The 26,752-nt window shown below is 39.3% G+C and overlaps 1 protein-coding gene across 2 annotated transcripts in view; it reads right to left on the reverse strand.

Moving 5' to 3' along the window:
• GBE1 (1,4-alpha-glucan branching enzyme 1) overlaps positions 1-26,752 on the reverse strand; it is a 155,544-nt gene that overhangs the window by 40,690 nt on the left and 88,102 nt on the right. For both annotated transcript variants that reach the window (XM_083611558.1, XM_083611559.1), the window contains exons 8-12: positions 20,134-20,249; positions 19,846-19,973; positions 17,258-17,356; positions 14,784-14,894; positions 13,890-14,061 (exon numbers count right to left, since the gene is read on the reverse strand). In XM_083611558.1, the coding sequence (XP_083467684.1) occupies positions 13,890-14,061; positions 14,784-14,894; positions 17,258-17,356; positions 19,846-19,973; positions 20,134-20,249 (626 nt within the window). The remainder of the gene's footprint in view (positions 1-13,889; positions 14,062-14,783; positions 14,895-17,257; positions 17,357-19,845; positions 19,974-20,133; positions 20,250-26,752) is intronic.

A 26,752-nucleotide genomic window follows, 5' to 3' on the forward strand; every position in this document is an offset into this window, starting at 1 on the left:
ACGAAAGAAAAATCGGGGCCATTTGTTTTCCTAACACAGCTGTTTGATGGAAGGTCCCAAATAGCGAACTCCAATGTCACTTGGGCAAATTGTATATTCAGCCCATGTGTTTCGGAACAGAGTTTTGTGCCTCATCTGCTACACTCACAATATTTACTGGACAGATATAGATATATTCCCCCAAGAGGTGGTGATGTAGCAATTAGAATGCTGGAATAGGGCTGGGGAGACACAGATCCTGGCTCCCACTTCAGGTGCCCTTGGGCCAGTCACTTACCGTAAGGATAAAATAAGAAGGGGAGAATGATGCATATGACTTTCGGCTCCTTCAAGTAAAACTGGTGTATAGATGTGATAAAATAATAATGAAATAATGAAATGAACAAACAGACAACACATATCCAACAACGTGCTCCCACAGCACATTTCCCAGGGTAACTTTGTCCTATTCTACTGCACTTACACGCAGCACACCAAATGGGATTCCACAATGGGAGAAGTATGGGATATAAATGTTGACATTTCCATTCCACCTTAAGGAACAGGCATGAGATTGTTGTGTGTCACATGTCTGTTTACATTCCAGCACAGTATGCTGGGAACTTCCGTTTGTGTATAGCTTTTTGCTGTTCTCTCTGAGACGACATGAGAGAGAGACGACATGTTTCTTTGTTCTGATTTATGATTAATAAATCTGTAGTAATAGTATGACTTCACAAGCCTCACGCCTATTCTGTGTGCGCAGTACACTCTGCTAATAGCGTGCCCTGGCTTCTGAAGTCCGGGTCGCTGATCTATGTCGGAGCACGGGCCGATGGAAGGAGACAACACAGCTGGGGCTTATCAGCTGGCCTCCCGGCCCTCTGCATGTCAACAATAAATGTAAAAGGGAAAACAAATGATCTCACACAGTCAGCCCCACAAATAGTCCCTCCTACGTTCAGGTGGCAGGTTGTGTCTGAAGGGAGAGGATGAACAAGATAATTGGACAGACACAACCTGCTCAATGCTTCTTTGTGGGCTTCAGGTCAACACTATCCTGTGCTATTGCTTGAACATGGAACTGTTTACATGGGGCACTCCAAAAGTCAACCTCAGCTACATGCAAATAAATAAACTATTATTTTTTAAAAAACCATTGATCTCTCTCTCTTTCACACACACACATACACACACACACACTTAAAAGATGTTCTTACTTTTGGAATTAATGGTTGAATCATAATCATCTACCACATCTCATTTGAGTTCTCTTTTCTTTTGAGTTGCTATTAGTCAGTCCTAAATTTATGCTCTCTCCTTATATTTCCCTATTTCTCAAGTGGGTCAAAATTGCGGTGCTCTAACTTGATAATACATCAAATGCTTTACCAGTGGTCTGCTACAAACCTGAAAGGCTTAATATCTTGTAATTGCCCTGCAACCCATACTTATGGCTCTGTATTAATACAACATGAGTGTGCACAGAACATACAAAGGCAAAACTACTGCCCTATAAATACAGGAACAAAACAAGAGTGGGAGGGAATGAAAAACACAGTCATTTGTAGGAAGGATGGCTCTGATCAGAATTGCTGCTGTGGATAAAAGTATCCTTTTTTGTAAGTTCAAATGGCAATATTTTCTCTTGCAAGTGGGAGCAAAAATTACCAGGTGAACTTCTATTCATGAAAAGAAACTGCGATAAAAAATTATAGCAATAAAGATGGCAACAAGCCCGATAGTTACAAAGTTTTGCCAAAGCAGCAGATGGCCCAAATATAAAATAAGTTTCCTCACATTAAATTCAGATTCCATTTAAATTAATTTGGCTATAATAATTTCTCTGCTTCCCCCTCCCTGCTTAGAGGGAAAAACAGTTTTGAACATTTGTCTTCTAAAATTCTAAAAAAGCAAAACATACACTGTCACATCAGCTGCAGTATTCCCTTTCAAACACACAGAGACACACAACTGTGCAGTGGCAAGCATGGAGCAATCAAGTTACTGTGAAAAATGGCCTTCTTTTAAAAAGATATACTCAGCTGGTGAGGAACAATTCCTAAATATCAAATAGCAGTTTTGAGGAAGAAGGCTAACCAAGGACAAAATTGCCGACTCCTGCTTAGACTACTACAACAATAAAGCAAAACTTGATGTAACAGGCCAAATCACAGAATACATGTTTCATTTCCACTTCATCCACCCTATGTTAGGCTTTAAAAGAGCTGCTTAACTCTTTTAACATTTGTTCTTCACTAAGCATTTACCAGGGGTGTGTGGAGGTTGGGTTTACATTCCAGGGATTGCACCTAAAGCCAAACTCATGCAAACTCAAAACACATTGTGTGTAATGGCAGCTGGGATGGCCAAAGTCTTTGTGGGCTCACCGTATTTAATCTTCGGGTTACCTTTGCTTTGTTGCATCATGGTGACTAGTCGGGAAGGAAGGACCAGAACATCTTGCTCTGGCTTCATTCAGCAGTCTGGTATTTGTTTTGTTTATCAGAATTATAGGAAAAAGGTAAAGGTACCCCTGCCCGTACGGGCCAGTCGTGTCCAACTCTAGGGTTGTGCGCTCATCTCACTTAAGAGGCCGGGGGCCAGCGCTGTCCGGAAACACTTCCGGGTCATGTGGCCAGCGTGATGAAGCTGCTCTGGCGAGCCAGCACCAGAGCAGCACACCGAAACGCCGTTTACCTTCCCGCTATAAAGCGGTCCCTATTTACTTGCACTTAGGGGTGCTTTTGAACTGCTAGGTGGGCAGGAGCTGGGACCGAAAGACGGGAGCTCACCCCGCCGCGGGGATTCGAACCACCGACCATGCGACCGGCAAGTCCTAGGCACTGAGGTTTTACCCACAGCGCCACCCGCGTCCCTTAGGATTATAGTAAATGGAAGTTATTCTATAAAGATGAATGGCATTTAACTGAGGAGGACAGGGAAGGAATGGCAGAGAAACCAGACATCAAGTCACTGGAATGATGACTAGGAAAGTTACTCTGTCACACACACACTGTCAAGCCTACTGGGAATTTCAGAGAGAAGGAAAGAAGGAAAGGCTTAAGGCTTACAAGGAAATGAATCCGGCCTTCAAACTCCAGAGCAACCAATAGAGGATAACTCTTTATGATGTTACCATGGCATACCTTCCAAATATGGCATGTCTCCAGTACATAAGGTCAAAAATGGAGCTGATTATGCAAAGCTGCTCAGGGTGGAACTGATTATAGCATTTCGCCTGAGGCCATTTGTGATGCTACTGAGTAAATATGGGGAGGAGAAATCAATTCACTTCATTGCTTTATCCAGAAGAATTAAGAGTGGCCAATAAATTAATAGATTTGATGTGAAGAGAATGCAACATTGAGTTCTTTAGGATGCAATTCTAAACTCACCTACCTGGGAATAAGCCTGACTGAATTCAATAGGAGTTACTTCTGAGTACAGTGGAACCTCGGTTGTCGAACAAAATCCGTTCCAGAAGACTGTTCGACTTCCAAAACATTCAACAACTGAGGTGCAAAGGGCTGCTGGCAATTTCTATTGAGAAAATGGAAAAACGCGCAGCGGAAGCCGTTTGACTTCCAAGGCGCATTCAAAAACGGAAGCAATTACTTCAGCGTTTGGGTTCAGAAACGTTCAGCTTCCAAGACACTCAAAAACCAAGGTTCCACTGTAAATGTGATTAATATTGAGCTATTACGTAGGATCAAGTATGAATGGACTTGGTACGCCTTACTTCTGAGGAAGCATAAGTAATATTATCCTGTTAATCTTGTTGGCATTAGCAAGTGACTGATACTCTTTTTAGAACATCATTACCTTTCGAAAATAGATATATGAATTTTGGAATGGAGTACAGCCTACCAGTTGTTTGGAGCACACCATTAGCCATACTGGCTGGGTCTGATGGAAGCTTGAGCCAACCTCTGAGGAGCTACAGGTCCCATTCTCACCCCCTCCACAGTAAAACATGAAAGAGATACAGATTATTTAATCCAGAAATGGTGTGATTATTGTCACCTATTCCAAAATCTTCCTTTATGATTCTGACTGGGAATAGTGGTATCCTCACTTTATTTGCACGTATCTACAGCAAGTTCTATCCTTGAATCTCAAGAGATTAGTAAGAGCACTCACAACAGAAATGAAAAGTTAGGCATCCGAAAAATACCGCTTCTGAACAAAAATCTGTGATGGGATCAAAACCTAGGCTGGAAGCCTTCCTTGGAAAGTGCTTTGTGCTTGAAATACAGGAAATAAATTGCTTTCCCCCCTTCAGCGTCCATTATAAGCAAAGTCAGTAATGCATACAAAACCATTTTATAAACTTGTTATAAAGACTCACTTCAGAGCCTCAAAAAGAAAATGCTTATACATAATAAAATGTATTTCATTGCAATCTGCTTTCTCCCTTATGAGATGCTTTAGAATAGCTGATTTATAAAACACAGCTTTTAAAGTACACCATAATTACATAAACTGATAATATTTTGAATAAATTTATAGCAATCAAGTTAACTACAGTAAGAGTGCTTTTATTACATATTCTAGATTGTTACATATTTAATGGCTCATTGAACAAAGAAACAATCATTTTATTTTTTTTACTTTCTTAATACAAACAGTAACTGCAAGCAATAAAAAGGGGAAGAAGTGCTGAAATGATGAAATATCATCTATACAGTGTTAAGTAAGACAAAATTCACCCCTTTAAGATCTGGATACCTCTTAAATTGTACACAGGCTGAAAAAATGATGTTATTTATTTATTTATTTATCTTAAGAAAAGAGAAAAACTAGCTATATGAATCGGAAGCATCAAGAAGTGAGACACAGAGAGAGCTGAAACTGCATAAAGCAGTGTCCTCTGCAAGACAACTGAAGAGGAAGAACTTCCCTCAGTTTAATACCAAGTCTCTTACCTTGTGTTTAGCTCTGTTCCACACTCCAGAATGTCACTGTTCCTAGTTGCACAGTGCTATAGGGATAGGTCTAGTCTGGTGATAACTGAAAACATTTAATAGGCACTGCCTTCCTCTTTCATTCCCTTCAAGCTCTATCCAGGGCTGGCATAGCTACTGATAGGTTAGTATGGTTGACAGAAGGAGTTCCCAGCATGGGAAGAAAGTGAGGTGCCCCTTTGTGCTGGTCTTTTCGTGCCAAATGGGAGTATTCTAGTGATGCTTGCGTAGAAGAGCGCACACACAGATTGAGGTGCATAAGTGTTCCATCCTAAAATGAAAACTCATTTCTTGACTATAGCTCGTGGATAAGGAGAGAGCCTAACCAGGATACCCGGTTTGGACCACATGCTAAGCCAAACCTTGGCTGAGCTGATACACCACACTAAGCTAAAAAAACCAGTGGGTTCCAGTAAGCAAGGTGGGTTCCAGTAAGCCACCGTCTGTCTTGCTTCATCATGACAACCAGGCCTATATTAACAGCCTCTACAGCATTAAAACATTAAAACATATTGATTCCCTCAACAATGGACTATCATGCCACCTTAGCAGGCACCCTATAATGCCAATTAAGCTATATAAAGCAGCAGCAGCAACAATGGCAACAAACAGAAAATAAAGGAACACTGGAGTAAAACTACTGGAGTAAACCTACTGATCAAATATGACTTATATCTGTTAAAGTCATCGAAGAACAGGACTTAGTGTAGCACTAAGAAGATAAATGAGAAGGGCCTCAGAAGACAGGAAGATTCCTAAGAGAACAAAATGTCTGTTAAATGTTTGGTGCCCACATGATTTAGGACTTTACAGGCCAAAGCAGTGCTTTGAATTATGTCTGGAAACAAATTAGAAGCCAGTATAGATCTTTAAGAACACAAGAAATAAGTTCTTCATGGTTTAAAAAGGGGGGGGGGGAGGACTAGTAATTTATACAGCTTCTTACTGAAGTAATTATTGGGTGGCTCTGATTCCCATTATCACAATCTCAGTTGAGAAAAGCAAACATTTAAGAGTTCAAAATATATATCATACCAACCAAAAAAAAGCTACCAGTAAATAAGGTAAATTGAAGAACATTAACTAGGTAGTAAGTTAGTATATAAAGCTACCATATATTTCTTTCTGCCCACTGTCATTTGCTAAGTGACCATATCATGGTTTAAAATCTTGCTAGAATTGTGTTGAAATTTCTGGGATAAAAAAAGCTAAGAGAACACATTTAGTTAACAACTTCAGCAGTTTCTCTGTGTTCCCTTCTACAAATAACTCTGCCACATGGCAAATACAGTCCGCCTTGTGGAGGACTGTCTGAACAAAGCAACTATCAACCCTACATATGCTAAACAATTTATAAGGACAATGTGGCAGGTTTCTACTGGAGTTCTTTACACTATAGAAGGAAACAAATTGTGGGGTGTTCCTGAAGAGCTGCATTGGAACTGGTGTTTTAAAAATTATTTTAGTGCAATTATGGCATACTTTTCAATGAGGTGGTAAGCCTGCATGTAGCCCATAGACTGTAGATGGGAATTCAAATGCCTGATTGCTCTTTCATACCAGGAAAATACGATATAAAGAAAAAAAGGAAGAAATCTAGCAGTTAAGGAAGAAAGCTTCTAGGTTATTTCTTCTCCTTACATAGTAATTTTCTACATCTTGAAATCTGAACACTTGAGTCCCCACCTGCAGTCTGAAGTGGTAGAACCAAATCCCAGAGAGAACCTTGCTCTGGAGTAAACAACAAGTTTTCAGGTGATATGAAGATGGCAAAATCCTAAACAGAATAAAAAGACCTCCAATCTTTCCAAAATGGATGAATGAGGAATCAAAAGGCAGGTGAGGGTCAATGAAGCGAAGGGCAGAAGTTCCCAACCACATAATACCCAAGGCAAAGGTTTTGGCATCATGGCACACAGATCAATGGGGAAAACAACCACATGTATTGTGATTAATAGGTTAAAAATTCAACATTTGCAGGTGGCTAGAGACTGAAAATAAAACTGTGCATGTACAGATGTACAGTGCATGCACACACACAAACAGACTTCCAACCTGTGGAACGCCCTCCCATCAGATGTCAAATAAATAAACAACTACCTGACATTTAGAAGACATATGAAGGCAGCCATGTTTAGGGAAGTTTTTAATGACTAATGTTTTAATGTATTTTTAATTTTTTGTTGGAAGCCACCCAGAGTGGCTGGGGAAACCCAGCCAGATGGGTGGGGTATAAATAATAATTATATATTATTATATATTATTATATATTATTATATATTATCATTATCATTATCATTATTATTATATATATGGAAAAAACACCTTTCCTCAAGGAAAGGCTATATGGTTTAGTGGTTGGAGGAGAAACAGATAATGACATGATATAAGTGTGAAGAAAGAAATCTCACTCTCTTTCTGACAGAACTAAAAATAAAAGGTCACCCTTTTGATTTATGAACTGATTCATGATGGGTTTAAAACCAAGGAATACAGGTTTAAAATACAGAATTAAACAATGAGAATTAATTCTCGGAAATCAGAGTAGATTTTCTGTGGGGTGTCAGATAAGAGAAAGGAAAGGGATGGGGGGAAACACAGCTCAAGGGGTGCATTCACTTTTGGTCACATGGATAGCAGGTGTGGCTCCGCCCACATTATTGCTTGCCTGAACATGCAGGCCATACACTGCCCTGAGTAAAAGGGCTATTGATCCTTCCCCACTCTTCAAACGATCAGAGAGATGAGTTGCAATCTTTATCCTCAACATAGTACTGAGCTGTGTGGAGTGTTTTAAACCTTTTTGCCCAACTCTCTATGCTGTTTTTCAGTGGCAGAAAATTAGGTTGAAGGCAAGCAGGCTGTGGAGAGAAGGCTTGGGGGAAAGCTAGTCTGACTGAAGTTCCCTGGCATTCAAAAACAATTTCTTCGGACTGCAACATCAGCAAGCTTCTTTGTGGGTCAAATCACTTTTATCAGATGTTTTAAGTTCATAAGAACATAAGCAGAGCCTGCTGGATCAGGCCAATGGTCTATCTAGTCTAGCGTCCTGGAGAAGCCAGTATAGGTTGCATTTTCAGCTGAATTTGAGGGAGCCACTTGAAGCATCCGTTGTGTTGAGCTATCTCAATTGCTTTTGTTTGATTTGCTCATTGCAAACAGCTGAAAGTATGTAAATTTTGGTAATAAGCTTAATTTGCAATGGAGGTTGAATAATTTCGATCGCAACTGTAATGGAGGACACTGTCCTACACTTAACAAAATATCCTAATAGTAGTCCTGGTTAGTAGTCCTGGTTTTGTTCAAAGTGGGCTGCAAACCCTGCAGACAATTGACTGGGCTTACCAAAAAACTGAGTGGGAATCCTTTCCAAGTAAATATGCATATGTTTGCATTATCAGCCAATGTGGATTAAATATTTTTACTGTATTGCGGAACAGTTAACAATATGCAGATGGTAGTAGAAAGCACACATATTTGCTACCACTAAAATTATGCTTCAAGCATTAAATTTAACATGCCTGAGTCAACTCTGCATCATGTTGGACTTTTAAACTCTGAGAATAAGTGTATTTAATTTTTTTAAGATAGCTTAGATAGAGCACAAATCTCTAAAGTGATTCTTTTTTTCCTCTAAGCTTATACAGTGATGCAGTCTTCTTTAGAGCAATTTAATCTGAAATAATAAAAACACCAATAAAGTGTGAACGCAATACTAAATCCATCCAAGTGTGGTTCCTACCTTGGCAGAACACTCTTGAGCACTGCAGCTACAAATGCATTTTTCTCCCAATGCATCCCACAGTGAAAAAAAATTAAGCAGCTGGGAGACAATTTATTCATAATATTTGACATAAGTCAGCTTTAACTTTCTCTTGTTTTTATTTGAAATCGCTAGCATTTTTGGCAGCATGCCCTTTGTAGACATTCCCTCACATTTGATAACCTTTGTTGTATATATTGCGGCCCAGGCTTTCCAAATCATCACGAGCAACTTGAATTAAATTAGTAACACAGAGTTTCTGTGATTTATTTATAAACACCTTCCATTTCTGTCTTTATGAACCCCAATCCTTTAGGTTTGTGCATTCTCTAAACAATGCATCCAGTCCTTCATTTCATGCATAAATGCAGTACACACACACACATCACCAGTGTACTCAATTTCTCTAACTGCTCAAGATGTAAGGAGTTCCTTCAGGCTTCTTGCTTTCCCATATATAAGCAAAAGTTTCAACTATGGTATTTATACTGACAAATTAATTCTAGTGAGCGTTATAAATCTATAATCAAAGTTTCAATTCACTACTTTTTGCCACAGAAAATGGTAGGGGAGGCTATATACTATACTATAATTTTTGTGTTTGTGTGCAGATGCACATGTGCGTGTGTGTGTGTGGTTTGCAGCTCCTTAATAACCTGTTCAGACAGCAAAATCCCAGCCCCCTTTTATTTTAAATGTGCCAAGACTAAAAATCTATTGATTTCATGAGAAACGAGTCTCAGCATGAATCCGTCGCATTTTCTGCTATTGCAAGGTACGGAGAGAATGAAATTATTCATTAGGACTCCTATTGCTAAACATTTCTTCCTACAGATCTGTTACCCTGCAAAATATACCATTTATCATACCATTTTAACACTGCACATGTAATAGTAATCCATCACAAGTCAATAGATTTCTCTGAATAAAACTAAGGAAAATGATCTAGCTTCCAGCAGGGGAAGCGCAACAGGGTTGGCCATATCTATTTTGGGCTTAATATGTATGTTTATTTCCTAAGAAGTGGAAGTCCTCGCTAAAATTCATAGTTAACCCTGTGCAGATTGATAGACCTTCAGGGCCTCCTGTCACCGCATGGAATTGCTTTCGCAAGCAGTTATTTGTTTGAGAAGCCAACTTGTCTCATCATCTACAAAAGCAAATAAAACAGATCTTCCTTTGGGGGTTCATAGTACTGGATTCCTAGAAAAAGCAAGAAAGGCAATCCACAACTCTGAGGTGCCCCATGCCTGACACCAGTTTCCCACAATCAGCAGCCATGGCGCCTGGGCAGCCCTTCCACCTCCTGCCCCCCTAGCTAGGTTCTCCTCCCTTCTTAGGGCGAGGGAGGGAGGGGAGGGAGGGTCGTGCTGTCAGTGGACAATCAAAAGTGGTGGGAAAAAGGGGGAAAGTATGGAAGGAAGAGTATGCTGCCTATCATCAACAAAGTAAGCTAGGAGGAGTTGATGTCAACAGGGCCGTCTTACCCATAGGTACTAGGGGTGTGGGGCACCCGGGTGCCGGGCTTTCAGGGGCGCCAGGCCAAGATTCCGGGGCCTGAGAGTTGAGTCCGGGGAAGAGCCCGCCCATCGGTTTGCTGCGAGTTCGGGGGCGCCAGCAAGATGCTGAGGCAGGTGGCCGGCCGGCCCTGTGCGGCTGGGACTGGGCAACTGCGGGGGAGGCGGGTGCCAGGCAGATCTTTGCACCCTGGTGCCGCATATGCTTAAGACAGCCCTGACTGTCAACATCGCCATGTAAAGTGTGGGGTGGCAAAGGAGATGAAGGCAATGGGGACCGACAGTGTTATATGCCCCAGGATCCACATCCCCCTATGCGCAGCCCTGGGTTGGAATGGGGAGGAGTAGGCATGAATTCAAGGGGTCAGGAGAATTTGGCATATTCCTCCACTAATTAAGATTTTGTTTACATTTTTGTTTTTCTTATCTAGGTGAAAAGAATAGCTGCAAGCAGGGAAATTAAAGTAGCAAGAACAGTCAAAAACTTGTAGTGTGAAGCTGTCTCAGTTCACTTGTAACACTAAGACCATTTTTGTGTTTGTCTGGTTAATAATCCATGGTTAAGCTGTAGGGCCTTGTTTGCATGATCGAATAAACCATGGCTTAGTGCTACATGTGAACCAGCTTGCTGTAACAAACTGCACTTTTGAGGGCCTCTTCAGACGTTGCTTATTGGAACAGTTTCAACATGGCCAAGTCTCAGGCTTAGACCCTCACCATGTAAATAAGTTGGCCCAGCCTGTGCTAAAACAATGTGCAAACTACATGACTCGGATGTGATATTCAGCATGTCACAATAATTTTAAGGTAATATAAAAATTACTTTGACTGTATAAGCTATGTAACATAGTCAAATGGTAACAGTGGTGCAATCAAACATAGTGATGTTGGGAAGGGACCAAATAGTCTGTAGATTTCACTTAACTATAAAAACTGCAATGATGGGGTTGTAGGAAGAACCCCTTACCTGTCCTCTCTCCTCTCTACCTATCTCCACACAAGCAAACTTGTATGTGACCCACTGGATTTACAGGTAGATTTAGATTAGTTTTAATAGATTTCTTACCCAGCCTTCATCATGAGATTCCAACAATGGAATTGTTAACAACAATGAAAATATACAATATTTTTAAAATCATTTAAAAGACATCTGCATTACTTGGCTTTCAACACCAGCCGAAGATGTCTCTCTTCGCCAAGGCTTTTTTTTTGGGGGGGGGAGGTGTGGATGATTATTGCAGCCCATTTGTAATTAGTATTATTAGTTCTTTTACACATACATTTATTCATTAAGAGAAATTAATTGGCCTTATCTGATGGTGGTAGGGGGGCAATGGGAAGGAAGGGAGGAACAGCAGGACATGAAATTCAAACAGTGGGTGGATGATAACTACTTTAATACTGCTTTAAAGCCTAATTTATAGATGTGTTGAGATAAGGGATTTTATTTGGATCCTATGACAAAGAGATGATGAAGAGAAGACACCTGCTGCAGGAGAGGGACTGCCAGAAACATCATGGGCGGGTTGTTTTTCGGACCAAGTTGAATCTGTCAAGCTCCCCTGTTATTTTTGCTGCTGGATGCTGCAAGTTGTTAATGTAATTTTGTTATATTTATAGTACTGAAATGTATGTGGTTTTTTGTACTGCACCATTGTTTTATTACGTTATGAAATTGTTTTTCCACTTTTGGATTTTGAAACGCATTCCTGTTTTCACTTTAAGCATTGTGTGTGTGTGTGTGTGTGTGTGTGTGTGTGTGTGTGTGTAAGAGTGGCATACAAATAACATTATTTATGAATGACACTTAAGTAATGCCTATCGTAGTCAAACTTTCTAAATAAGGGTATTTCTCCCAAACATCTCCTCTTCAAGTTTGCTAAGTTATAGTGCAATGGGAATTACTTTGATTTCTGTCTACAGACTAACTGAACATAAATTTATTATCTTTATTTTTCTGCAAGGGAGAAACATACGTATTTTACTATCAAACAATATTGCTTTGATATTATTTCATCACTTATTTGTCAGTGTTCTAGAAGTACCAATAGAGTATGACTGCACAAAATATAATCTCCAAGCTATTCATCAAGGTAATCATGCATAAAAGAAAACATCTAGCCCAGGCATAGGAAACTCGGCCCTCCAGCTGTTTTGGGACTACAGTTCCCATCATCCCTGACCACTGGTCCTGTTAGCTAGGGATGATTGGAGTTGTAGTCCCAAAACATCTGGAGGGCCGAGTTTGCCTATGCCTGATCCAGCACAAAGTAATTAATATATGAATATTCTTACAGTTCCTCAGATGAAATAAGACCACAGAATCCCATCTTTACCAAGGCCTCCTGGCTCTTAACACCACAAAAAAATCTACTGGTAAACATGGTAAACATATTTGCAATTGTACTTGTAATACAGTGACTAAATAATGTCAGCATGCTTTGTTGTTAAAATAATTTACAGCATTCTACAAACTGTATTTCAATAAGGAAGACTGCCTATCTATGTGCTTTTTCCACAATCTAGACACCACCTCAACATACTTAAGAACATTCACAGGAGCAACAACAATGCTGAAAATAGGTCTACTCCTTTCTCTCCTCTTGCAGCTTAGAGGGCATTGAGTGGGTGGGGACAGCACTGGCAGGGCATCCTGGGAGATGAGGCGTATGTACAGGCCAAGGGCAGGGCCATTGGTGCAGTTCTGAAATTGCTCCAATAGCAAGAGATCATTACAGATGGCAGGTGCTTTGCTAGCCTCAGGAGCCACAAACGAAATGCAGAAGCTGCGAGGGCAGTGGCATCCAGTGCAGCAGAGTAAGGTTCTTGGAAAACGGTTGCACTGTAGCATGGAGCAGTCAATAGACTGGAGAGGAAGTTTGGGACCTACCCATTTAAGACTGGGGTGCAAAATTTGATATGTAGGCTGACAGTAATCTGGACACTTATGGAAGGATGACCATCAGTTGGCCAGTCAACGGGATGGGAGATCTGGGAAAGAACTAAAAGGCAAGAGGCCAAAAGTCATTTTATTGCATCTTTGGGGCAATGATTTGTGATTATTTAGGGGACAACTGATTCTCCCTTGCTGACTTTCAGCACCTGAAGAAACAGTGGCTGGGCTGTGTTTATACATAATTGTTCTCAGCATGGAGGAAGGAAAATGATGGCGGGTGATAAAGCCACTTGACAACTTGCATAGATGAGACAAGGAAAACCTACCTGAACAGGGCAAGGATAGACTTCCAGCTGATCTAGAGCAAGGCCTAAAACTCTGTGCTCTGAAACTTTCATGCAGTAGCTACAGAAAATAGTAAATCAGCTTTGTTGATCAACAACAAATTATACTACAGCATAAAACCTTTCTACGGATAACTTTTCCACAAGGCAAAAGAGACAAAAGGTTAGACCCAGACATAGAATGCAATCCTACACCCACTTGGCTTGGAGTGAGCCCCACTGATATCAAGAGTTTTATTTAGTGTGCAATCACACAAATACACCCTTGAAAGTCAATCATGCTCCAGTCATATTGAAAGCAGTTATTCTTCACTAACTTGTCCTTTTGATTTCAATGAGTCTGGATCCAACCTCTTGAGTTGTATATCACGACAAAACATATTTTCTTTTTTGGCACAAATTGAAATGCACGGAGTAACTTACCCATGAAGTTGAGATAACCCTCTCCTCCCATGGCATGAGTTATGAGGCGAATCATTTTATGAAGCTGTATTCCTCGATCAATAACTGGAGTAAAAGGTGAGATGACACTCATGTTCTCATACATCTCTGCATCCATCAGCCGAAACGCCAGGGTCTTGTCGCCAACAAGAGCCTGCGTTGACAAATAAAGGGGTGAGGAAAGAAATCTTCTGCATTTCATTGGTTCCTAAGCTACAGATTAAAGACATGTTCTAGTACAAATAAAGTAATGTGCTGCCCAACACAGTTAAACATTAGCAACTGTGCTCCTAACAAATGAGCTCTGCTCACCTGTCAATTTTGGCCTGCCAAGGATGGAAGAGATAAAGCCCTTTGGCCAGAAAAGCTTCCTTACTTTGATCTGGATGTATAACTAGGGAAGGGACTCTCATGCTATACAAAACCCTGAAGAGCAGTGGCTGTTTCCTGTTCCTAGGAAAAAAGCTTCCGCTACTCACCATGAACCTCTTCCCCCCTTTTCTCTCTATCACACTCTCTCCTGCACTGCCCACAATTAATTGATGCCCAACTTTGCACATCCATTCCCCTTATTCAACCTCTCCCTCTACCTTGCCCCATCTGCTCTTCACACCCAACCAGCATCCCACCCCTTCCCTTCCCCTTCTCCCAGCTGCAACATCTGCACTCACCTCTACAGCTTGCCCCAGCCACAGAATGGAGGACGGTAGTACTAGCAGCAGAGGCTGTTGCCTCCTTCCCCTTCTCTCCCTCCCTCCCCACCCACTGACATGCCTGGGTTTCTGTGTTCACCAAGATTTTTTATCCTTCTTCAAAATTTTCCCTAGGTCTTTGAACAGTATCTCAGTATTTCAATTTTCCTCTCAAGCTTTGTACCTGGTCATGACTCTCTGCATATGCAATGTATTTCTCTCCGTATCTCCTATTTGTTAGCGTGAACACTATATTGCCCATATCCCAGTCTTCATCCTTAAGCTCCTTAATTATCTGGAAAATTAAAAAGGGATCATTCAAAATTACTGTTGTTTGTTACACTGTATCACTTTTTTCCACGCTTCCCCCTCTGAATTGTCAAGCTAACATTCGTATTCTGAGTCTTTCAGAAGAACTGAAATGGTAAAAGTCTACTTTTTGATGTCCCAAATGGTATTCTTCTTTCAACTCCGTAATATACTGTAGCATTTTAAAGTCCATATTTTACTTTTCTGCCAAAACAGCTGCCAACGTCTGATTATTAACTATGCATGTCAGTGTTATTTAAATTGATTTTCTCTATACTTCTGTAAAACAATGAGGGCTACTTGCCATCATTTTAATGGTTGACTAAATGTAGCAATTTCACTGCTAAACCTTCCTGTTCCTTATTATGCAATACTGCATAAGCCTCTGATGATTGCTGAACCTTAAAAGAAGAAGAGTTATTTCTGTAGTGTTTCACTGGGTATTTTACTGTCTGGCATGCAGCATAGGAAATGCTTGGAGCAAGTTAAAAATTAATTAATATCAAAACAGGCTAATCTGCTATTAGACCGTGTCAAAATGAAAAGGCGAATTCTTTACTTTCATGTTTTTAATCTATGTGACAAAGTAGCCTGTGTGCAAAACTACAAAAAAATGTGCATACCATCTTTTTCTTCTGCTTAATATTGAGCGCCAGGTATACAAACAAATCTTTATTAGGCTACATTTTTATTGGGAAGATGATTCACCTTCAAATCTATGCAGGTAGGTAAGTATATGAAGCACACATAAAAAAACAAGGATGTATAACTGTTTTTTGCTGTTAGCAGTACAGTGGTACCTCGGGTTACATACGCTTCAGGTTACATACACTTCAGGTTACAGACTCTGCTAACCCAGAAATAGTACCTCGGGTTAAGAACTTTGCTTCAGGATGAGAACAGAAATCATGCTCTGGCGGCGCGGCAGCAGCGGGAGGCCCCATTAGTTAAAGTCGTGCTTCAGGTTAAGAACAGTTTCAGGTTAAGAACAGACCTCTGGAATGAATTAAGTACTTAACCCGAGGTACCACTGTACTTGTTTAATTCATGTAACAGTGTTTTATTCAGGACTGTTCACATAAAAGGGAACCAAAAGATACAGTACCTTACTGAACATGCCTGCACTGCCAGGACTCATACTTTGCACACTTTCCTTCCTACACTGTTCAAGCTGGATTAACAAATAACATCCTCAGGGGAACATGGGAAAAATGGATCATGAAGGGACTAAGAAAGATGCTTCTCAGACACACAATTCCAACATGTTCATAGCAATTAGCTTAAGAAAGTGTTTGTCTTCAGGGAAGCTGGGTCAAACACTGCAAAAATGTTAAATTTGTTCTACCAGACTATTTTTTTGGGGAGGGGGGTGGCTGAAAGAGTGAACTATGTTGAAGTAATGGACGTCTCTCAAAGTGCAGAAAAAGGTGATCCTGCTGAACTTTTATTTTTGCAGCTGTCTAATGCACATACTAGTTACTTTTTTCTCTTAATATTTTCAGTTCACATTAGTCTTGTTGTGTGCCTGTTGTAATAATTGTTATCAACATTTAGGTGTAATTTAAAAACAGTCCCATTCACTTAGAGATTTAATTGCCGAGAGATATTCGGCTTAGCAACCCTGAAATTTAGCTGTGAGGATATTTGATTGTTTGCAAATGTTTCAAAATTATTTGCATGGTTTTTATTGTTTTGTTGTTTTGTTGCCTTGAGCTCCTTTAGAAGGAAGGGTGGTATTAAAAACAACAACAGCTAAGTAGCATTTTTTCTATTAAGAAAAGAAACTATAGCAGAGTTTGGATTCATTCAGCATGCCATTATTGGGGGGGGTACTGTTACATATTTAAACTGTTATATTTTATTACCAGAATTTGGCAGGCTTTAAACAGAAGTTTGTTTAACTGTAATTAAGTCACAATATATATAAATAGAAAATTAATGTGTCATCATATCCTTGTCCCACTGACGTGAATAACACAGATCCAAATATATTTTTAAATCTTCATTTTGTTCGGTTTGCTGTAAGAATGCATCAAAATTCAATCCATAAAACCAAGGCCATAATTGTCATCAAACATTACTGCAACATGTCGCTGGCCACTTTGGTGAAACATATAGCAAGAGGAGATAACACTCCCTCTTAGTTATCCTAGCAGGAACAGAGGATTTGGGGGAAGGGAGGACTGAATGATTATCCTAAAATTATGGCAGTTTAGTAAGACAAGACAAGATATGTGAAGCCCTGATTAAACAGACACTGAAAAGGCTCTAAAGATTTAATCTTGTTAAAGGAAACAGAGCTAGAGTGGAGAGAGGACGGGAGAGAGGGAGAGAGAGAGAAAGTCTGACCTGAATCCATTTGTCAGGAATTGCCATGGCCAATCGATAATCAAATCCAGTTCCTCCTTCTGTTACTGGACAGCAAAGGGCAGGCATTCCAGACACTTCCTTGAAAAACAATGCAATGTTACAAATCAAAGATCATTGTCCAAACTGCAAAACCTTACCAAAAGTTGAAAAAGCTTTCCGGAAGAGGGTTGAGCTGGAGAAAGAACTACAAAAGCAAGAACCTGTGGCCTGCCAAATATTTCTGGACCCTAACTTTCAGAATTCATGACCACTGGCAATGCTGGCTTGGGTTGATGGTAGCTGGAGTTCAAAAACATATGGTTAATTTTCCATAAAGTTCAGGAATTGGGTTGTGGTATAACTACTGTGTAAATCATGTAAAACTTTAAATCCTACTTATTAAGAACTGCATAGCACCAACCCAGTATCTTCATGAGAAGGGTACCAGGAAATTAAATAAAAGTATCCAACTAGTTCTACCAAGATGTGGAGTGGGGGTAGGGAGAGAAACTGAAATGGATTATTTTATGTGTGTAAGCCTGTCCTTAGATGTTCTTGAAATGCAATGTGAAATATTAATAAAGGACACAATTCAACTGTCTGTTCACTTTCTCTTTCACATTATATCATTTTTACACATTCCATTAATTATATGCTGGCATAACAGAAACAGAATTTGATCGCGGGCAACGGTGAGAGATGCATTACCTCTCTAACACATTCCTCGCCCCTATGTGTGTAGGGAAAGCAATGGAGGAACCCATTTTCAGTGGAGAATATTCAGAATATTAAAAAGAATTCTGTTACTTAATTTTATCAGACAGGTCCTTACAGAACAAGACTACAAATCGATCCTACTCTAGATGAAAGCGTGCGCCTCTCCTGTGGCGCCAGTCATTCCACTATCATTACATGCAAGCTCAAATTCATGCTAGCCATTTGTAATTTAGAATGATATCAATAGTTCCTCCCTCCCAATTTCGTTCCACCATGAGCATGTGGATCAATTCCACATTTTGTATAGAGGCTCCCACTAGACAGAAAAAATGATGTATTGAAGTTGAAGTAGTTTTCAATTTAAGTAGAATAAATTGAAGGCACATCTTGTTAAAAAAAATCTTAAATCAGGTAATGCAAACAGGCTCTACTTTGCTTCATTGGTAGGAATACTGATAACCATATTGTGGCTCACTAGATGATGGGCTAATTTTACTTGAAATGAACCCCAAAATCAATAAGACAATTTTAAGTTTAATATATCCCATAATTGCTTCATTTCATCAGTTTCTGTTTTAAATACTTGATGTTGTTGAACTTGTGTGTTTGTGTGTAATGGTTTCTTTTGGCGGAATATGAAATTCTTATTTCCCATGCTTACATGGTAAGAGAACATTATACATTTTTCATTTTAGAATGAAGAAGCTGGTGGTACTGCCCATATGAAGTATTTAAGTGCTGACATACCAATATTTATGTGTGCCTGTAATTCCCTTTAATTTTGTTTTCCCAGGTTGAATATAAAATAGTTGCATGTAAAACAGTTTCACAATGTTAAATGCTAGCAGGATTCTAGACATAATTCTTTGATCAAAATAACTGCAAATAACTTGTTCGGGCCTTTCAGTCAAAGTTAGTGCTTTGGAGTTTAATCATCTTACTGTGCAAATAATATCACTTTGCATCTTCTCATTGATTTTGTTGTTTTGTTCATAAAGCATGCATACAGACCTAAGCTTTCCAAAAAATCTTCTTGATAAATCTGAAGTGGGTCAAACATTTAGGGCTCTTAATTTATCACAGATTAGAATTTTCATTGATACATATATTAGTTCACATTTGCTTTGACAATACTAATTGTAAGCTTTCAACACCTTGAATAAAACATTTGTAAATCATAAAGAAACTCACTTATTAAACAGGCTAAGAGTTTTAAAATATTTCGGATGATCATACTGTACTTCAGAAATGTCAGTGCTTTCTTAATTTAACATTTAATTTGTGAAATAATGTACCTGTGACTAAATGATAGAACTAGTTTATCCAAATATATCACTAGCAATTAGTGAGCATCCTAAAATAAAAAGTTTTCATCTTTTGTCTACCTTCCTGAGACTGTGGAGCACTGGTAAAATGATTCTTTCGTCTCCATTTAGACACTAGCTTCGTTTGCTTTTGATCCTCAAAAGCTTTTCAACTGCTTCTACTACTATCGGTATATGTTGGGGGGGGGGAGACTTACTTGTTTCTATATTGCTATTTTCTCATGAAAATCAATAATATATATATAGAACAATGAAATAATGGTACATTAAAATTTACTAAATGGCATCTATCAACAAACAGTACATTCCATCGCAAGCTGAGTGAATTCATGCTCCTTTTATTTAAATGAGAGAGATTTAAGCATGTATTTAAATCTCCAATTCAAATCAATTGATTTTAAAAAATACAAAACAAGAAGCTTAACAGCGGCTGGAACTTGCTTAAAGATGTGGCTGCTAATGTAACTGTAATTGATTCAATTAAACTGTATTTCAGATAATAAAACAGCTAAAACTAATTATGTCAACATGTATTCTAAGAATTACCTCTGCTATCGTTATACATTCTGGATGCAAGAAATGTATCATGTGGTTTGCCATCATTAGGTACGCTAAAGCTTCATCATCAACGTGCATCCCGAAGTATTCATTGTAATCTCCACTAAAAGCTGTGCCTAATAAGACAAAATCATAAAAGTCTCAAGAGCAGGAAGTCAAAGCTGTAGGCTTCAGCCCAAGATTTTCAAAAGGAAACTATTAACAAATTTGAAATCATTGCATGGCTACACTACTGCATGATAATTTGAACATCACTGGTGTGCAGATTAAACTTACCAATACCATGATGGTGATACAGCATAGATGATATGCCATCAAATCGAAAGCCGTCAAAGGCATACTCTTCTATCCACCATCTTAGATTGGAAAGAAGAAATCTCAAGACCTCCCAGCTGAAAACAAACAACAACAAAGTCTAAATATTAAGGCGTACAATCTATCTTAGATATCCTATGGTTTCTATGCTAAATATTTATTTTCTCATGGTGAAATATGAACACTGTTTTCATTTTTCTTCTTCTCTCCCTGATTTTTACAGTGTGAATTTTTTGGTGATATTTAAACAATTATCCATTCTAGTGGACTACATGTTTCATATTATCAATTATCCTTTTATCATCTCCAGTTAGGTTAAGGTATGAAAGAAGGAACATCCCAAATTAGTCAGCGACTGTGAACAGTTAGGTCTACATAAAGGGCATTAACTCTACTGAAATAAATTGACGGTGCTAACTATGCACTGGATGGTACTCTTTGTGCTTTCTGTGATTTCAGAACTACTTCACTTCAAAAAGAACTACAGTTGAATGGAATCTATTCTGGAAGTCTATTCAACTTCCAAAACATTAGAAAACCAAAGTGTGGATTCTGATTGGCTGTGTTCAGCTTCCGAAGAACATTCGAAAACCGGAACAGTCACTTCTGAGTTTCGATCGTTCGGGAGCCAAAACGTTCGAGAACTAGGCTGTTTGAAAACCAATGTACAACTGTACTCTGAAGTCTTTTCTATGCTTGAGAGTTATAAAATAAACCAAAAGTAATGAAAAGCCTTTTTAATGTATGTGTAAAACTTTTAAAAATTCTATATTTGTCTGCAATTCAAAGAGGCAATTGGTTTATTTTAAAATATAGACCAAACTGGCTTGCTATTTGCAACAGAAGTTAACAAAACAAGATTAATTAAATGGTGCTTTTCCAGGCACCTATATTTCTAAGTTTAAAATCATTGTTAACTGGAAAGTAATGAGCAGTCAATTCAAGTAGGCACTAATGCACCCTAGTTCTATCTCCAACCTTCTGCAGAATTTGATAATGTTTTGGGTTCCAGGATGACCACTTAAAATCTTGACCTAGAACTAAGCCTAGTGGTGTCACTTAGGAAAACACCTTTTGACAGAAATTCAACACATGTTGCAATAAACAAGTGTTTGCCTTCACAAGACTTTTAATGCAAATCCTCACTGATTTATTGCATATGAGCTGTATCAGTTGACCCTTTTCAAGCCATTATTGAAACAAAAAATGATCACATGAATGCTAACCAAACCCTAGCATTGGCACAGAGGGCAGCTTCTGTCCCCAGGAACTCTGTACACAAATTAGGCCCTGCAGTTCACCAACCTATTGTAAACCAGACAGTTACAAATTGGAAAAACAGTAAATGGAAGACACTAATAAGAAAAAAACCCCAAAGCACTAAGTAAGCAGACGCTAAAACATTTTCAGTACCTACCCCATTACTGAGTCTATACTGAAAAAGGCTATTTGAAACAGAAAAATATCTAATCTGTTGCAACATATCAATAATAATAATAATAATAATAATAATAATAATAATAATAATAATAATACCCTGCCCATCTGGCTGGGTTTCTCCAGCTACTCTGGGCAGCTTACATTGTATCTAAAAATATAATAAAAAAATCAAGCATTAACACCTCCCCAAACAGGGCTGCCTTCAGATGTCTTCTAAAAGTTGTGTAATTAATTATCTCCCTGAATGATTTTGCAATATAATTAAGGTCAAGAGAGTAAGGATTCTGTTGTCAGAGATGTCTGAAATCGCTGCTGGGAGAGGGTGGGTTGGTAGTAGGGACAAAATGGCAGACAAAACCACTGCTGATCTGCCAGCATGCAGTTATACTTCTCCAAATATCTTCAACACACTACAGGTATACCTCAGGTTACAGCCGCTTCAAGTTGCGTTTTTTCAGGTTTTGGCAGTTGCGCTTTGCGCATGTGCAGAAGTGCCGAATCGCAACCCGCACATGCGCAGATGCATCCCACACGGATCACGTTCGCAACCCAATTGTGTCCACTGTACTTTTATGAAGTAGAAACAGTGCCTGGGGTTTTATGGATATGCAGTTAAATCATAATCATAAATTAAAATATCTTCACTTTAAGACAACACAGGCGTGCAAAGTATGACTGCCCCTCTACTATAAAACATCATTTTCCCTCATATGCTGCTGCTGCTGCTTAGACTTTAGTTTTGGTGTAAGACTTGTTTTTTAAATTTTGGTTGGTTTTTCGTAGCACCTATATAGATAGGGGTACAGACACATTATATGAGAAATCAAACCCATAGCCATATATTTAAAGTATTCTCCCTTTTACAGTACAGTGGTACCTCAGGTTACATACGCTTCAGGTTACATACGCTTTAGGTTACAGACTCCGCTAACCAAGAAATAGTGCTTCAGGTTAAGAACTTTGCTTCAGGATGAGAACAGAAATCTTGCTCTGGCGGCGCAGTGGCAGTGGGAAGCCCCATTAGCTAAACTGGTGCTTCAGGTTAAGAACAGTTTCAGGTTAAGAACGGACCTCCTGAACGAATTAAGTACTTAACCCGAGGTACCACTGTAGTAATATCAGGCACTCAAATCTGTTCCTTTACAGCTTACAATACAGTTGTTTGTCCTGCCCTCTTCTTTTAAAAATCCTAATACACACATTTTCTTTGTGTAGCAAAATAAAAGAAGCAGGAATAATAAAGTACATGTGCAAGGAAAAGGAGATAGAACTAATTTTATAGTCTTCAAACAAACAAACATGCTTTTTATTGAAAGTTTCACAAGCCCCTCACCCTGAGAGTAACTCTCAGCTTTTCCCAATGCAGTACTGCATCTGTTCAGTTTTGTGAGAAAGCAAAAGTCCAATGCGTTCCCATTATTTCATTGTTAAATTACGTAAATTAGAGAAAACCATAATTAATCTTAGCCAGCCTATGTAAGAGCATGGGCAAGAAATGTTGAATTAGAAAGAAGGATACTAATCTGAGGTCAGTGAACATATTAACTCCTTCCCACCCACTTTTCTTTATACACAGAGACCAGTGGGAAGCAGAAATCTCAAGGGACTGTATGTTAAAGGACGCAATGGAAAAGCTTTTAAGATGCATCACACAGTTGTAGTATGTGATTAAAAGAAGAAAGTGCTCACTATTATTGCTATTTATATAGCACCAGCAGCGTACAAGGTGCTTTACACAGAAATATAATCAGAAGTGACCTCTGGAGCTTGCAATCTAAATTTAGATTTCATTGCACTTAGAGTGCATTGGAGGAGAACGACAAGGGGAGGAAGAGACAATGGCAGCCAGTGATGAATCTGAGCACATGCAGTTATTTGTACTTAAGCTTTGTGGGGATGAAGAGTAGGAAATGAAATGAAAAGGTTCATAGAAGATGGATTTTAAGGGGAAAACAGGAGGCAGGAAGAGGGAGGTGGGATCATGAAGGGCTAAGTATGTAAGAGTGGGACAATGATCAGGGGTATATCAGGAGAACAGAGAAGAGACTGAAGCCAAGGGATGCTAAGGACTTGGTGTCATGTTCCAAAGGGAAGCAGAAAAATGATCAGGGAGGAGCAAAGCAGCAGCTATCTCCAGCTATCCTGGAGAGCTTGGGTGTTTGCCAAGCTATGGTTTTGTTTGCCATGGCGTTGCAAACTAGACCAAACAAAAAAAAACTACTGTTAATATACAAAGTGATAGAAGGTATGATGATTGAACAAGTTCATTTATTTGTTAAGTTTAACTTAGGGCTCATTCTGACATTGTTGAAGATTTGCTGCCCCTGCACAGGTTTATCACATCCTTTTGCAGTGGTAATAGGACATTATACTTTGGGTCCATTCCATGTGGTTACTTCCCACATCATTGTTAACAGTAGTCCTGCAGGTAAACTGCTTTGTATCCAAAGCATTGCCTAGCATTCAACTGAGTGAGAAATAAACAGGATTCTGGAGTGCACATGGGGTGGTACAACAAATCACCTCCATAATAGTTTAGTTTAGATTTTTTTAAAAAAAGAAAAAGCTTTAAAGTGTGAATTGTTGTGAACTGTGTCATTTTTCAAAATCTTTACTGAAACTCAGGAGCTGGAAATTCCTTTGAAATAGGTATCTTGATGTATCAAAAGGGTCTCGATTCTATTTATTTCATTATTCAATAATTAAACTATGAAAACATTCCATGCAAAAAGAAATATGGGATTCTCTGAACGTACTTGCAACTGACTTTGTTCCCCTCACCCCAAACAAGTAGCAGCAGCAAAACCTAGTAAACCTAAAATATGGGAATTGGAATCCAAAATGTTACTTGAAATAACTTATTTAAAATAACTTCTTTGAAATAACTTATTTCAAAATGCAAGACACAGTCAAAGGAAAAACAAAGCCGTTTCAAAAATCATTAATTCCAAGTTAGATTCTTGATTTATTAGATTCTCCCCTCCCTAAAATTGGAAATCTCCAGATACTAATTTGGATTCAGACACTGTAGGTTCAGGCATTCTTCAAATATAAATGAAGGGTTCTGCTTTTCAAGTAAGGTTTTGTTCTTTTGTGGATATTAAAAATGAAATACATTTAGTGGAAGTTAAAAAGATCTATTGACTTGAGAGACAGTCTTTTGAACAGCTTGGCAAGATGGTATATCTTAATAATGATTTAAGATTGATTCGGAGATACATAGCTAGGTGAACAGAATAAGAAAGTAGCCTAGCCAAAAGGTTTGCCTTCCATAAGAGATTCTTTAGCATTTGAAGCTCAAGTCAGCCAATATTGGCTCAGGCACTGAAACACTGTTAACAAATATAAGTGCTTGTCTAAGTGTTTGCAGCAATAACACAAAACAAATCCCCTACTGAGCAACATCTATAATTCCAATTTAAATATCCTGCTGGAATAATGAAATATTTTGTCTACAGTCAACTATTAGCATCCAATAAGATACATTTGCCCATAGCACATCTGGGTGGTACGTATATTTCACAAAGAGTGTTGACATGTTGAAAAAGAAGATCAATAAGGATATTACTGATTAACTAGGGTCAGTCATTATATTCTGAAACAACATATGGGCTGCTGAGTCTGGAACTATTCTTAGGTGCTTTCTTAAAATTTGCAAAACACACAATTCAAATTAGTATCAGGGATCCACTGGGTGTCACTGACGAGGCCTTAAAAATTCCTGTCTGAAACTTTAAAGCAACTACTTTGTACACTATTAAAATACTCAGTTGATATCAAAGATATTTCAGCAATGTTTGCATGCACAGCAGTTTGACATGTACTGTCTGCCAATCAACTTGGTTACAGTGGCTTCCAGCATTTCTTGTTATACCAAGTAGTCATATGGTAGAGCCCTCATGGATGGAAGCCATTTCACATGCTGGTGATGAAATGCTTTCAAGCATCTTATACTGGCTGGCGTCTAGGACTACACACTTGACAGGCGGGAAAGATGGGAAACGGGAGCGGCTCACCGGGGGGTGGGTGGGTGTGTGACAAAAGTCTCCTGGCAGCAGCATCACTGTCATATATCAGGACAGGGAGGGGTGACACATGGTTAGAGCTGCATGGAGGAACTGGTGAGAGAGCTGGATTGGCTCTGCCAGATTGTCCACACTGCCCTGACCGTGTTGTTGCCTTGCTTCTGCCCTACTGTTATGGGGAAGAGGTTCTACTGCAAGGAGGCTATAACTGCAGCAGCACCCCACTGGGCAAGCAACTCTTGACTGCACTGAAGTCTGTGGCAGATAGATGATAGATAGATAGATGATAGATAGATATGCTTTATTCAAGATAATTTCTGAACCACTTATAATACGCATAATATATATATTGCAACTTATCAGATGTTGGCTATTGAATACTGATGTTGAGAGAGCATCACTGGTTGCCAGTACATTACTGAGTCCTAAACAACCTAGAAAAGCTTGCCTATTTCCTTATTCCTCTGCCTTATCTTGGCATCTGGTAGGCCACTGTGAGAACAGAGTGGTGTACTAGATGGGCCCTTGGCTTGATCCAGCAAGGGATCTTCTTATGTCATTAGGATCTGCCAGAAAAGCTCATCTGTCCTCAACAAGGAACTGTCCCTTTAGTCTGGTGGAACAGCGGCCTCCCTCTATTGTGTGGGCAGGTAATCCCTCCCCTACCTGGCCTGGTCTCCTTGGCAACGCTTCCCCCAGGTGGGATTGGACAACTGACTGAGGTAGGCGGAGACCTCCAGGTATCCCACCTGAGGGAAGGCAAAGCCAAGCCTATGCTGATGGAGCCGCTCCAGATCTAGGGGCTGCACGCGTCCACGCAAAGGGCGCCCCCCGTTTTAAGCGGGGAGCGGTCATTATCTACCTAATGATATCAGGCTCACACTATGTGTAATGAGTTTTAGGCACAAATTTAAGACTTCAGCAAGCCTTCTTATAAAAAAAACAATTTACTGTTTTTATAACCTTCTTGTCAGATGATCCATCCTCTGCTTTTGTTTCTCTGAAGTATCTTGCTTTCATTTTATTGTCACGTTACTTGGGTTTCAACTAAGATTCTGTGCACCACATAGGTATATTTTTATACAAGTTTGCAATATGGAAATGCATAACACAGT

Source organism: Podarcis filfolensis, assembly GCF_964270895.1.
Source record: "Podarcis filfolensis genome assembly, chromosome: 4".
NCBI lineage: Eukaryota > Metazoa > Chordata > Lepidosauria > Squamata > Lacertidae > Podarcis > Podarcis filfolensis.